The following is a 12322-nucleotide window of genomic DNA, read 5'->3' as shown; positions in this document are numbered from 1 at the left end:
GCGCGAAATCAGCGCCGCGCAGGCGCGGCGCCCGGGCCGTGACGGAACCGTTCCGTCACCAGCACAGCCAACCCGAGGGGCGTGACGGAACGGTTCCGTCAGCAGCATCGAAGGTGTTAACTTGGATTTAGAGGATCCTGCACGCAAATCCCACTTGAGCCCCTTCCTTGACTGAGATTGTGTCCTAACTGGCAAGTTCCTGTCATACGGTTCCCACTAGAAAATACCCCTTTCACTGCTTACTCATGCATACCCTTGATAATACATTTATTGAAACAATTGTAGTTTTTCTTAGAGAGAATGTGCTGCGACTATAAGGGAGATGACACAAATCAAAGTAACCAGCTTTGTGAACATTGTGAATAGAATGAATAATCAAACAGTGGCTGGCTGATTTGTATATAACTATATTTCTACTTAGTTCTACCACTACTCTGAGAACATAATGGGTGTACCCCCTGCCTGATCTCTTAGGATAGCCTGATACCCAATACATGAGTGACTTGGCCTGGAGTTGGATTGGCAATCCCTCTCCACAGGATCACCTTAGAAGATCAGCATTGGCAGAGCTGTATGTTGAACACAACATATGTCTCAGGACCATTGTGACTGGAGAGTCCCCTCTGACCCACAGAGGGATAGCACACTGTTTATATAATAAAACTACTGTATAAGAAATGCAGTGATGTGTCTAGGTGCTAGAAGCTGTCTCCAAGCAGACAACGCATGTACCAGGATATCTCGTTCTGTGTCCCTATCCTTGAACGAAGAGTACAGAATGTGTAACTGGAAAGGCTTTCTAAAAAAAAGCAGCATATGCAGTGTTACTGAGAATCATATTGTGGAAGAAAATGTGAAAGGTAACACTGCTAAAAGGAATAAAATTAATCTGAAGTCTGCTAACAATTTAAAAGTATGAGGAGAAGCAAAGTGGACCCAAGAGGGCTTCACCACTATCCAATCATTTTTTTCTACCACCCGAACGTGAGTAGGGATCCCATCCAAGTCAATGGAGTAAGTCCCGAATGTCATGGTATAACTCCCACTGTCTGATTAACAAGAAACCTATTAAAGGATTTAGCAGGTCTGAAATAGTAATTTATAGGAACAATATTTACATTGAAAGGACTCATGGAATCAGGATAGACCTATCAAAGTATCAAATGTTCAATCTTTAAACTAGGGTTGATAACCATACACATATTAGTTAGCATTTAAATTAACAGTAACAGTACTCTGTGATGTCTCACAATACTTTGCTTAGACTCCTTACTTGGATAAGCTAAGAAATGTGGCCACACCATCTCATCCATACGCCAATTTTTATGGCTAATTGTAAGAAATGGGGGTCTCTAGTTGGCTGAGGGATGCACCTTCTCCAAGTAGGGACCCTTGCTTCTAGTCAGGACAAGGGAGTTACACAATTTAGATAACCCCTGCTCACCCCCTTCGTATCTTGTCAGGAGCAGAAAGGCTTATCCCAAAGGCAATGTGTAAAGTATTTTCACCCAGACACACAGAAACACAGTGACAACACTACAAATGGACACCACACCAGTTTAGAAAAATAGAGTATCTTTATCTAAACCAAACAAAACCAAAACAACAAAAATCCAACATACATATATCAAAATAAAACACATGGAAACATATAGCTCCAACTGGGGCTATTACGACATTGTGACGGACACAAATCCAAAGAACATTGCTGACCACGAGGTGCGCGGGCTGGCCACAGAGTCACACAGACCGCAAGTAACAGTACTTTGGAAAACCAAGTCAATGGATGATGTACGGCATCATGGAGGTGAGCCTTCAATTACCAAGGCAATGCTGGCTCCTTACTGCCACAGAGGAGATGAGGCATCAAGTACATTAGGAGGCGAGGCATCGAGTCCGGGCAGGCGGGGGAGGTGAGGTGGCATTGGCGGTGGGGTGAAGATTCCATTCAACGCTGCGATCTCAATGAGTTCTGGAAGTCACCCACGCCAGTTATCCGCTCTGCGATGTCGAGATGCAGGTGCTGGCGGCAACCGCCATTGGAGCGAACGCTGGCGTCCGAGAGATCAATTACTTGCAGGCGTTGGCAGACATTGGAGCTGCTGTGCTGGCTGGGCTGTGCGTCATGCACTTCACAAGCAGTGTCCACTGCCTCGGTGCAGGTCACCGCGGTACATGTTTTTCTTGGGTTGCAGCACCAACCATACAAGTCCAGGAACTGGAATTGGCACCCTCTGGCAATCAGGAATCCAATAGAGGAGTCCAGGTGAAGTATTTACTGTCTGTCAGTGTCTATTTTCAGTTTGAGACTAGTGCCAGCCATCAGCGTGGTCTTCTGGCTCATCAGCGACCGGACTAGAGCTCAAGCTGGCAGTCAGTGACTCCCCATGGTAATTATCCGCCTCGGTCAGTCTAGCTCCCAGGCTGTGGCCAGCTATGTCGACTAGACTCCTGCCTCTAGAATCCTGGCAGGCACTGCAAACACTCCTTGAGAGTGATGATCCCTCATTTACAACATGGCTTCACGTTGCCCAGAAATTAGCCCCCAGGCTGGGTGCCACGGACGGACCGAGTGGGTGGCTAGACCTGGCTGCAAGAATGAGCAGCAATGCTGGGAGCGGCTACTGAGCATCATAATATTGCCAGTGCCACCACCATCCACAAGCAGGAAGTCACACATCAGCCACGGCGCCATGCTGCCAAACAGTGGAACGCCCCTCCACTTCCTGAATCCCCATTCCCAACAAGACATGAGGTCACATCCCTCTGTGGCGCCACAGCCAGTTAACCCAACAGCTAGGGCAGGTCCTGCCCAGTGCATCTCGGTATTGGGCACTACCCTCCAGCCGGGCTGAGATATCAGGCTGCAGTAACTCAGCTGAGCCGCAGCGGGAATCATGATGTAGGCTTACAAAGAATACATTGTAGCAACACAACTGATCTCACTGCTGCTGGCAGCGCCCCGACAAGGCTGCGGGAGCAGCCCTCGCAGGATACAGCCACACGCTAGTACCTGCATGGCGTTTCCACAGTAGTTTTGGCACTTGTGTGTGACAGATGAGACTGCATAAATATGCGCAACAATGTATTTTAGTGCAGTGATTTGGAGCACTACAGTGAAATGCGTTAGTCTAACACATAATGTGTGGTAATTGGCAGGACCTGAGGTGCTGTGTAGCAGGTGAAGACATTGTGTCCCTGAGACTTCAGAACAGGAGGCAAGCTCTACTTCAAGCTCTTGGAGAATCTTCTCAAGCAGGATACCACAGCAAGTCAAATGTCCTTTCTATTCCCACAGACAGAAGCAGCAACTGTAGCCCAACCCAGCAAAGCAACATACAGCCAAGAGTAGTACTCCTCCTGACATCTCTTCAGCTCTTCTTCTTGGTAGGATCCTCTTAGGTTAGAAGTAATCTAAAGTTCTTGGGTTTTAGGTCTAATATGTATACAAAGCAAACACAAGGATATGATGGATGGAGCACTGAAACTTTTCAGACACTCAGTAACAGATCTGGGTTTAATCCATCATCAGTCTTTAGCTCACTTTGCCACCCCAGTTCAGACCCAAACATATACAAATCAGTCTTGACTCTGTTCCTGATGGGAACAGTCCAGCCCAAACTTCGAAGCCAGGTCATCCTTGGACCGTAAATAGGCATCCTGGGACCAGTTTTTGGGTAACACCCCTCATCAGCCAGGGTACCCTGAATCCAGTGGCAAAGTGAGCAAGGGATCCATGTCTGGGCACATCCTGCCAACTTAGGGAAAGCAAAACCAACACAAGCAGATGATGAACGGAACACTGAAACCTTTCAGGCACTCACCCCCAGTCACAGAAGTGGGTTTAATCCATCATTGTTTTTTAGCTCACTTTGCCACCCCAGTTCAGACTCAGCCATATGCAAATCAGTCTTGACCATGTTCCTTATGTGAATAGTCCAGCCCGAACTGCCAAGCCAGAGACCCACATCTGGGCATACCCTTCCAACTTAGGGCAAAAAAAGCAAACACAGGGAGATGATGGACGGTGCACTGAAACTTTTCAGACTCTCACCCCTTTTCACAGATCTGGGTTTAGTCCACCATTGTTCCCTAATATTTATACCCCATTTGGTCTTTGTTGCAAGAGACCCTGAGCTTTGTAAAAACCAGTTCTGTCCTCCCTTGTCCACCTCCACTGCAAAAGGTGGAACTAGCATTTTGCAGAGCAGACACAGCCTATTTAGGTACTAGTGAAACCTTCTCCCACCACTCTAAATGCAGAACGGTCTTTTCAGCCTGGCTATGAGTCACCCAGGAAAGGAAGGATAGACCTCAACCCCCTTGGTGACTGTCTAGAGTGGATGCACATCGTTAGGGTATTAGGGTATGTGCGCGCTATATAAATATAATTTTTCATTTCATTTCATTTCAGATGGTGAATACACAAATAAGCAGAGGCACACAAAATGGTTAAACAAGTAAACGCCTACTTTATGAAGGTGGCATTTTCAAACAAACAATTAAAAAAACACCTATACTAAAAGACGTGTAATTGATTTCTGAGTTCAGAGAGCCTAAATCTCTAGCTGTTTCCAATTTAAAGTTGCACTTGTAAAATATTACAGTGCAGCTCCAATGATAGCCTATGGGACAGACAGCCTTTCAATAGTGAAAAACAAAATACCCAGTATTTTACTATCAGGACATGTTAAACACACGGCAAATGACCTTTACAACGCTGTCATTACACTGCAATACATTTACATTGCGGTCATTACAACTCAAGTCATCACAATGACTTGTGCTAGATGGTGCTATACACTACGAAATAGTATGATTTACTATTCCAGCACCTTCCTTACTGTTACGTAGGCTGGAGTTGGAATAGTAAATCATACTATTCCTAAGTCCATCACCTCTAGTGCACGTTATTGTAACGACTAGCGTTGTAATAACTGCGATGTAATATACTGCGGTGTAACAACTGCTTTGTACCGTCACATATTCAAAACACATCAATACATGTCCTACCTTTCACAAACACTGCACCCTACCCATGGGGGTACCTTGGACCTACCTTAGAGGTGCCTTACATGTAATAAAAAAGAAGGTTAGGGCCCGGCAAGTGGGTGCACTTGCCAGGTTGACATGGCAGTGTAAGACTGCACGTGCAGTCACTGTAGTGGCAGGTCTGAGACACATATACAGGGCTACTCAGGTGGATGGCACAACCAGTGCTTCAAGCCCTCTAATAGCATTTGATATACAGGCCCTGGTTTTTCAGTGTGCTTTACTAGGGACGTACCAGTAAATCAAATATGCAAATCAAGGATAATCAATCAGAATCACAATGTACACAGAGAGCATGTGCACCTTTGCACTGATCAGCAGTGGTAAATCGACCAAAGTCCTAACACCAGCGAAAAATGGGTTAAAACAGGAGGCAAAAAGTCTGGGATAAGCCAGGTAAAATGCCAGGTCTCTAACATTAATATTATTGAGTACAATTGTAAAAATTCTTCTAAGTGTCACTGAAGGCCAGCAATATTCAAGGTAATGAATTGCCAATGAAGTAGAGATTGCACTTTACTATCATCGGCTTTGATGTAAAGTACATGTCAGGCGATCATCTGTCAAATTATAGTCTGCGTCATCATCACCCCAGTATTCCATTATGGTGGCTGCAAAATTTTAATATGTCAGTGATTGGGTAGCATTCAAACTGAAGTTAATATATTTGGAAGGGAATCCATGCAAGATACCTGAACTGTTAGTACGCTCTGTCCTTAGGTCTGTTGTGTTTTCTGTATGGCTATCTGCCATTTTATTTCATTTTTACTATCGTTTTCCAAAGCACTATCATCATACACAGCTTTATCCTTTCTTAACATAGTCTCTGATTTTATACTACTGCTAATTATATGGGTTTCCGAGATGTCCTATCTGTCAAAATGTAGTAATGTGAATTCCGGATCCAACAGGAGTGATACATTATTTCACATATCTCCGTATTCAGCGTAAACAACACACAAATGGAATAATGGAATATGTTAATTAAATGCAGACCTGGGGGAAAGGGTTTGGTAAGGACTGAAAAAAGAGATTGAATGTGAGAAATTGCGTTGTTGGTTGACTAAGGTGTGAGCACTGGTCAAGCAACATCCTCAAGCCCTTGCAGGATGAACCACAAAAAGTCACTCAATCAACCTGTGCTCAACCCTGGTAGTTTGGCACAAAAAGCAGTCAGTCTTAACTTAGTGGCCATGAGTTAAGTATTTATGCAGCAAACAAACAGTCATGAAGCAAAAACACAGCAGAGTAATATTTTCAAACCAATTTAGAAAGTAGAGTAATGTTTTATAAATTATTTGACACCAAATGACAAAAATCCAATCATTAGAACCGGAGTTATGAAGTTTGTATGTTTTTGTAAAATCTGGCAGCTAAAAGATCAAAGTGCCGACCGTGGACATCTAGTCGCGCGAGACTGAGTCAAAGTTGAAAGTTAAGGCTGACTGCGATGGAGAAGAGTTTGATACAAGAAGTGGATTTTATATGAATGAGTATAAGTACTGTAGCACTGATATAGCCTAAAAAAACAAATTCAGCAAAAAGTGAATCACGAAAGGCAAATCATTTGGGGGTGACCCTGCAGAAAAGGCCAGGTCCATCATGGCCCTCCTCTAGCCTACGGCCAGGGGAGACTAATCAATACTTTGATGGACTTCCCTGCTTAGGTGATAGAATATGGACAATGGCCCTCTACTGCAGATGTCTATGCCAGTTTTATGTCCCTCTGAATTCAGTTGTATCACTCTATCTACACTCACCTGAGCCTCTGAACTGATCCATGGAGAACCCTTCTCCTCACATGTAGATGCCACCTGTGCAGCACCTATCCTTAAATTACTCACAGATTCTTCCAAGTAGGCAGACAGTACCACCATTGCCAATAAAGAATTTGGCCCATTCCACCCCTTGGATCAGACTTCTGTCTCCAGCCCAAGGAAAACTCTGCCCATAGGACAACAACCAAGAAAGGCCACTGGCAACTGTCAGTGTCAATAGCCAGGTTCAGTCCTCCCTGGGATCTCTGACCTCTGAGGTTTCTCAGGGTGGGGGTCAGAAGCCCCGGGTATGCCTTCTTCCACTTCTCTTTTCCATCATTCCAAGAGTGGTAGCCTGAGACTGATCACTCAGCCCAGTATCTTTACCCTAAGGCTGAGCAAAGTTAGGTGTGGGTCCTTTCTTCCCTACTCTTGATCTGGGACTCTGTACTCTCCATCTGGGAGTAGTATGCACAGATGTTTGAGCTTTCAGGACGCCCTGGATGGCCTCCCCTCCTAGCTTTTCTATAACTGATGGCAACTCATTCCCCGGAATATAGTCAATCGAAAATGGGACTAACTATCTCTGTGTCAAATCCCCACCCCACCACAGGGATACCACAGACATGTGACAGACAAAGACCTGCCCCTAGGCCTGAGTTAACCTACACACTTGACTGATGTACTGCTTCAGGGAATCAGCCTTTCCACTACCATGGTTGCCTGGCTCCCGTGTCCCTCAGAGCAGTGACAGGAACCCCATTCACCTTGACCTGGTGGAATTGATGACTCTGGTCTACCATCTGAGTTTGCCCGCCAACTAAGCGAGGTGCAGGCATGATCTACCTTCTGCCCTAGACACTACCTACCCCATGGGCTATATTGACCATCCCCGTAGAGGTCCAACTTGTGAGTAGTTTCTTTGGATAGACAGAGTCCCCATGCTTGTGTCCTATCTAGGTACAATCCTAAAGCAAAGGGTTGGATATGGGGTGCCCTGGGCCACCTCTCATCAGAATCTCTCTCCTTCTCAGAAGGGACTTTGAACCCTTTCCTTTCCCCTTAATCTGAGGCCTGTCTGGGTCTCATTTGGGCTCCCCTCACTTTGTTTGGAGAAAGATAAAATACCCTTCTTGATATCCCTTCCAAGTACCTTTTTGAACACTCTAGTGCCGACCCAGAGGCCTACCTCCTCAGCAAGCTTTCTGGGGTCAGCAAGCTTGCCATCTACCAGATGTTGGTGCAGCTCTGTAAAACAGGTATTGAGCATGTGCTCCCTCAGAATTAGGTTGTACAGCCCAACAAAACCACCCACTTTGCTGCCAAGGAGCCTTCAATTCCTTGCTAGAATAATCTAAGCAGTCCACCCAGGAGTGGTTTGGGAGTTTGTGACTGTCCCTGGACCTATGTCTGTACTTTTCAGGGGTCAACCCAAATTCATTAGGAAGAATGGCCTTCACGGTGGCATATTTGGTTTGGACCTTTACATCAAGAGTCAGGAGTGTGTCCCTCCCTACCGTGTGAACAATGTCTCAATCAGTATCCATTAGGGGGAGCATTTGGGATAATCAAGGGTTGATCCGTTTTTCAGATACAACACCACTAGTTTCACATTACAAAGAAAAAAAAAATCAGAAACCGACTAAGTATGGCAAGTCATTGACCGCCCGGTACTCCCCATCCGCAGTGGTAATTTGCAACTACTTCTGAATAAATGTGAGCGCAGTTGGATTGCATGCTGTAACTCTGTTACCAATGGGCTTAACTTGCTTGATGAATGGAACACAACTATTGCTGCCCATTAAATTGCCTTGAATCCTTTTCTGATTGCGTTGCTATCACTGACATTGTTTCTCTTTTTTTACATGTGAATTTCTATGCTGCTAGCAATTATGTATTTACAAGTCTTACCCATCCCACCTCCCTTCTCCTTTTCCCTTCCCTTTGCTCCTTTTCCTTCCCCCTCTACCCTGTCTTCACCCCTACAAACTCTTTCCCCCATAATATCCCACAGCACCCCACCTCACCTCCCCTTCCCCTCCTCTGAGCCCCATATTTATGGTTCACACCCTTTTTGATCAAGCAGTGTACGTGTGTAATGTATACACCTGTTTATCAAACCATATTATCGTTTATTTATGTGATTTGCTGCTATACTCAATAACTATAATTATACATATAATTTTGCTAATTTATACCATCCATTATGGTTGGTTTTCATATGTCTATTTGTATATGTACATCAACTTGTAACTTCAATCAGTTTATTATGATCGGGCTGCAGCTGATTTCCGATTTTTGAGATTCAATGTCACTCCTCGTTTGGGCGTTCTTTCTCCCTTGCAGCCATTTTTCTAGTGGCACCTTTTCTCCACTCCGTCTCCCAGGGACAATGTACGCGGGGACCTTCGGCTCGTTCTCGGCCTTCACGTACACGTGACCGCCGCTCTTCTTCACTTCTTCCTGATTCACACTGCCGACTCACAGCACTTGCTGCTGACAGGGAGGGCATTTCACTCACCCGAGTTTACCTAAATGTTTCCATGCTGCAGTCTGATTGATTCACTGATTCTCAAGATATAATCGCTAAGCATATCCAGGTAAAGTTTCACCCGCCTCCCCTTGCCGACATAAGATATCCATGATCACTCACCCCAGCACTTCCCTGACCTCTCTGCCCCTCCTTGTTTCTTTCAGGTCCCTCCCACGGAATCGGTACTTCATTTTCTGCTCACCAAACAAGGGAACGGATTCATTAAGGTATTTCTATCCTCTCCTCTCATTCTCCTTAAGTGCATGTCCTAGCGAGCACCCGACTGGCTTATCTCTGCCCCTAGCGGGAGAAGCGTTGATTTCCTTTTCCTTACCTCGTCAGGATTACCCTAGGACCATCCATCCTCAACCCCTTCTCAACTTGGCTGTCCACACTCGTCGTTCGGAGTAATTTACAACTACCAATCCAGGTAGTTATTCTTCCTCTATCTGTTCCATGATTTCCCTTTCACTTGTATCCAGGGCCTGATTTTTCTTTCTCCTTCCTGTACAGCACTATAATAATCAGTAGCCATTGTCCTGATGATGACCTGGAATCGAACAGGTCGAAACACAGTCGACTACCCAGCGCAAGTTGTGGCGTTGACGTGGTCAACCAACTCAGTCCTAATCAAAATACCCACCCGGTATATTTTTTTCTGTACAGTTGACCACTTGATTATATCTGCAGTTTGTTATTCACCATTCACTCTGTTTTTTCACCCCTGTGTCACTGCGTTGTTCACCGTCACTAGCGCGTTCAGTGCAAACTTGTGTTATTGTTACTTTCAGTAAAATTGTACTGTAGGGCTATTACAACTACTTACGAATAATAATCTATATTCTACTGCACTTTCTTGTGGTCGGCCTTCTCTTCCCCCTTGGAGTGATTTATACTCGCTTTGTAATTGTCCCCCCTAATGATCACCAGTTGAGACATTGTTCTTAGGCTACATACTCTACCCTGGTCTCAACTGGGTTAACAGGTTTACTCCTGTTTTTCGAGTTCATCCCTACCGTGGGCATGTACTTCCATAAGCTACCCCCACAGCATTCCTATGGAACCTTGTGTATCCTGTGATCTACCTCATATGCTGAGAACGATTTATCCATATCATCTCTCATCACATAACTTTGCAATAGGTCCTTAGGTATGTGGATCCTCACCTCTCCAGTGGATATTGCTGTTTTTCCGACACCAATATTGGCAAATTCCATCTGCTTGGCTTTTATGCCCAGCTCCCTGAGACCCTCTTCTCCTCATCCCTTAGCCTGGCCAGCTCCTGTTCCTGTCTTCAAGCTCCTGTGGGTCTGGCCATGGAAGACACAATGCTTACTCTTCCATCCTGGGAATCTAGGTAATCCAAGTCATCTGCTGGGGTCAATTTGCGCTCTCCTGGAAGATGAGGACCTTGGTCTGCGTCCTCTCTCTCCTCACCCTCTGTTTCTGCTCCCTCTTCCTCATTGTCATCCACCTCATCCTGTTACAGAAAATGTTGAAAAGGGATAAAGCCTACACATGGTAATGCTTGCATCAGCAGAAAGAAGTGTAGAAATGTATGCGGTAAAGGAAAATCACAAGCCCAAGCTGTTTTGAATTCCAGAATAGAGAGTAAGAATAGAGATGGGAAGCAGACATACGTTTTAGTGGATAGGGAAATATAATTAGTAAACACAGCACAAATTTAAAGTTAAAGTATGCACCACAGGAACGCAGTGCAAGGAGACGTCTCTGACAAAATATGTAGATAAAAGTAGGCACACAGGAACAAGATAAGCGGGTAGTTAGGCATTGTAGAACAGTAGACGCTTAAGGAGAAGAACAGCGTAAGGCTTCAAAGCACAAGACAATCAAGGCCACTGGTAGTGCCGGGTGTGTGAAAATGTATCAATACCATGCACTTGAGTCGCATTCTGTAATGTGTGGTTATATGATTTTGCAGGCACTACTGCTTCTTGCTAAAATTATAGGAAATAATGATGTGCTTGTGCAAGTGCTGGATTTTATATGCAAGTAGAATATATGACACATTACAATTTTGAGACTATATAAGATCCTGTCTCTTATGTTGTAGTTTGAGTTCAGTTTCCAATTCCACAGAGCTGGCTGACCCCCTGGCCATGTTTTCATAAACTCTATACTTTTCTGCCAACAGAAGTTGTGTCGTCTCTCTTTCTTTGACAACATTGGGGGAGCCAGACGGAAGTCTAACTCGCCTTCCCAGACTGCTTCTGAGGGAGATGCTGCCTGCCCTGATTGAATAGATTACTGTGCAGATACATCAAGCAGACACTCAGGGGCCGATTCACAGAACTAACTTAAGACAAAATCCTAAACTTACTACTTTTGGTATTCACAGAAGTTAGGATTTTGTCTTAAGTTTGTCTTAAGACAAAGTTAAGACAGATTTAAGACAAAATCCTAACTTAAGTCTGTCTTAAGTCTGTCTTAAGTTTGTCTTAAGACAAACTTAAGACAAAATCCTAACTTCTGTGAATACCAAAAGTAGTAAGTTTAGGGATTTGTCTTAAGTTAGTTCTGTGAATCGGGCCCTGAGTCAATACTACATTCTGCCTATTCAAAAAGGGTGGGTAGGGTTCCCAGGTCACCATCAAAAGGGGAGAGGAAAGGTCAGACTTCGTATCTTGCAATTCTAATTGCATGATTCTTTGGCAATCATAGAATAGAGGGATGAGGAAATGCATGAGTGATATATGTTTTTTTTTCTTTTTTCAGAATGTGATGATAACTGAAACCGTAGTGATTTGCAGGATAGACAGTGGAGGACTAGGTAGTGTGAATTCCCATTTGAAATAGAAGGGAGGAATAACAGGAAATAGTTTATTACCCAGGGAAAGCTCCTGGAAGAGACATTCCTTCGGGAATGGCCTAACAGACTGAAGTGTATTTCCCAATGACAAAGTTCCTGGAAGGGACATTCCTTCAGGGAGTGGCCACAGATATCTCAGTTGGATCCGGA

The 12322-nt window shown here is 44.6% G+C and overlaps 1 protein-coding gene across 1 annotated transcript in view; it reads right to left on the bottom strand.

Annotated features, from left to right (window-relative positions):
* LOC147678474 (extracellular calcium-sensing receptor-like) overlaps window positions 1–12322 on the bottom strand; it is an 86529-nt gene that overhangs the window by 50852 nt on the left and 23355 nt on the right. The window contains 1 exon segment of the mRNA XM_086945652.1: window positions 10679–10822. Within this exon segment, the coding sequence (XP_086801778.1) occupies window positions 10679–10822 (144 nt within the window).

Source organism: Lissotriton vulgaris, chromosome 12 (assembly GCF_964263255.1).
Source record: "Lissotriton vulgaris chromosome 12, aLisVul1.2, whole genome shotgun sequence".
Lineage (NCBI taxonomy): Eukaryota > Metazoa > Chordata > Amphibia > Caudata > Salamandridae > Lissotriton > Lissotriton vulgaris.
This window is presented reverse-complemented; position numbering and strand designations above follow the sequence as displayed.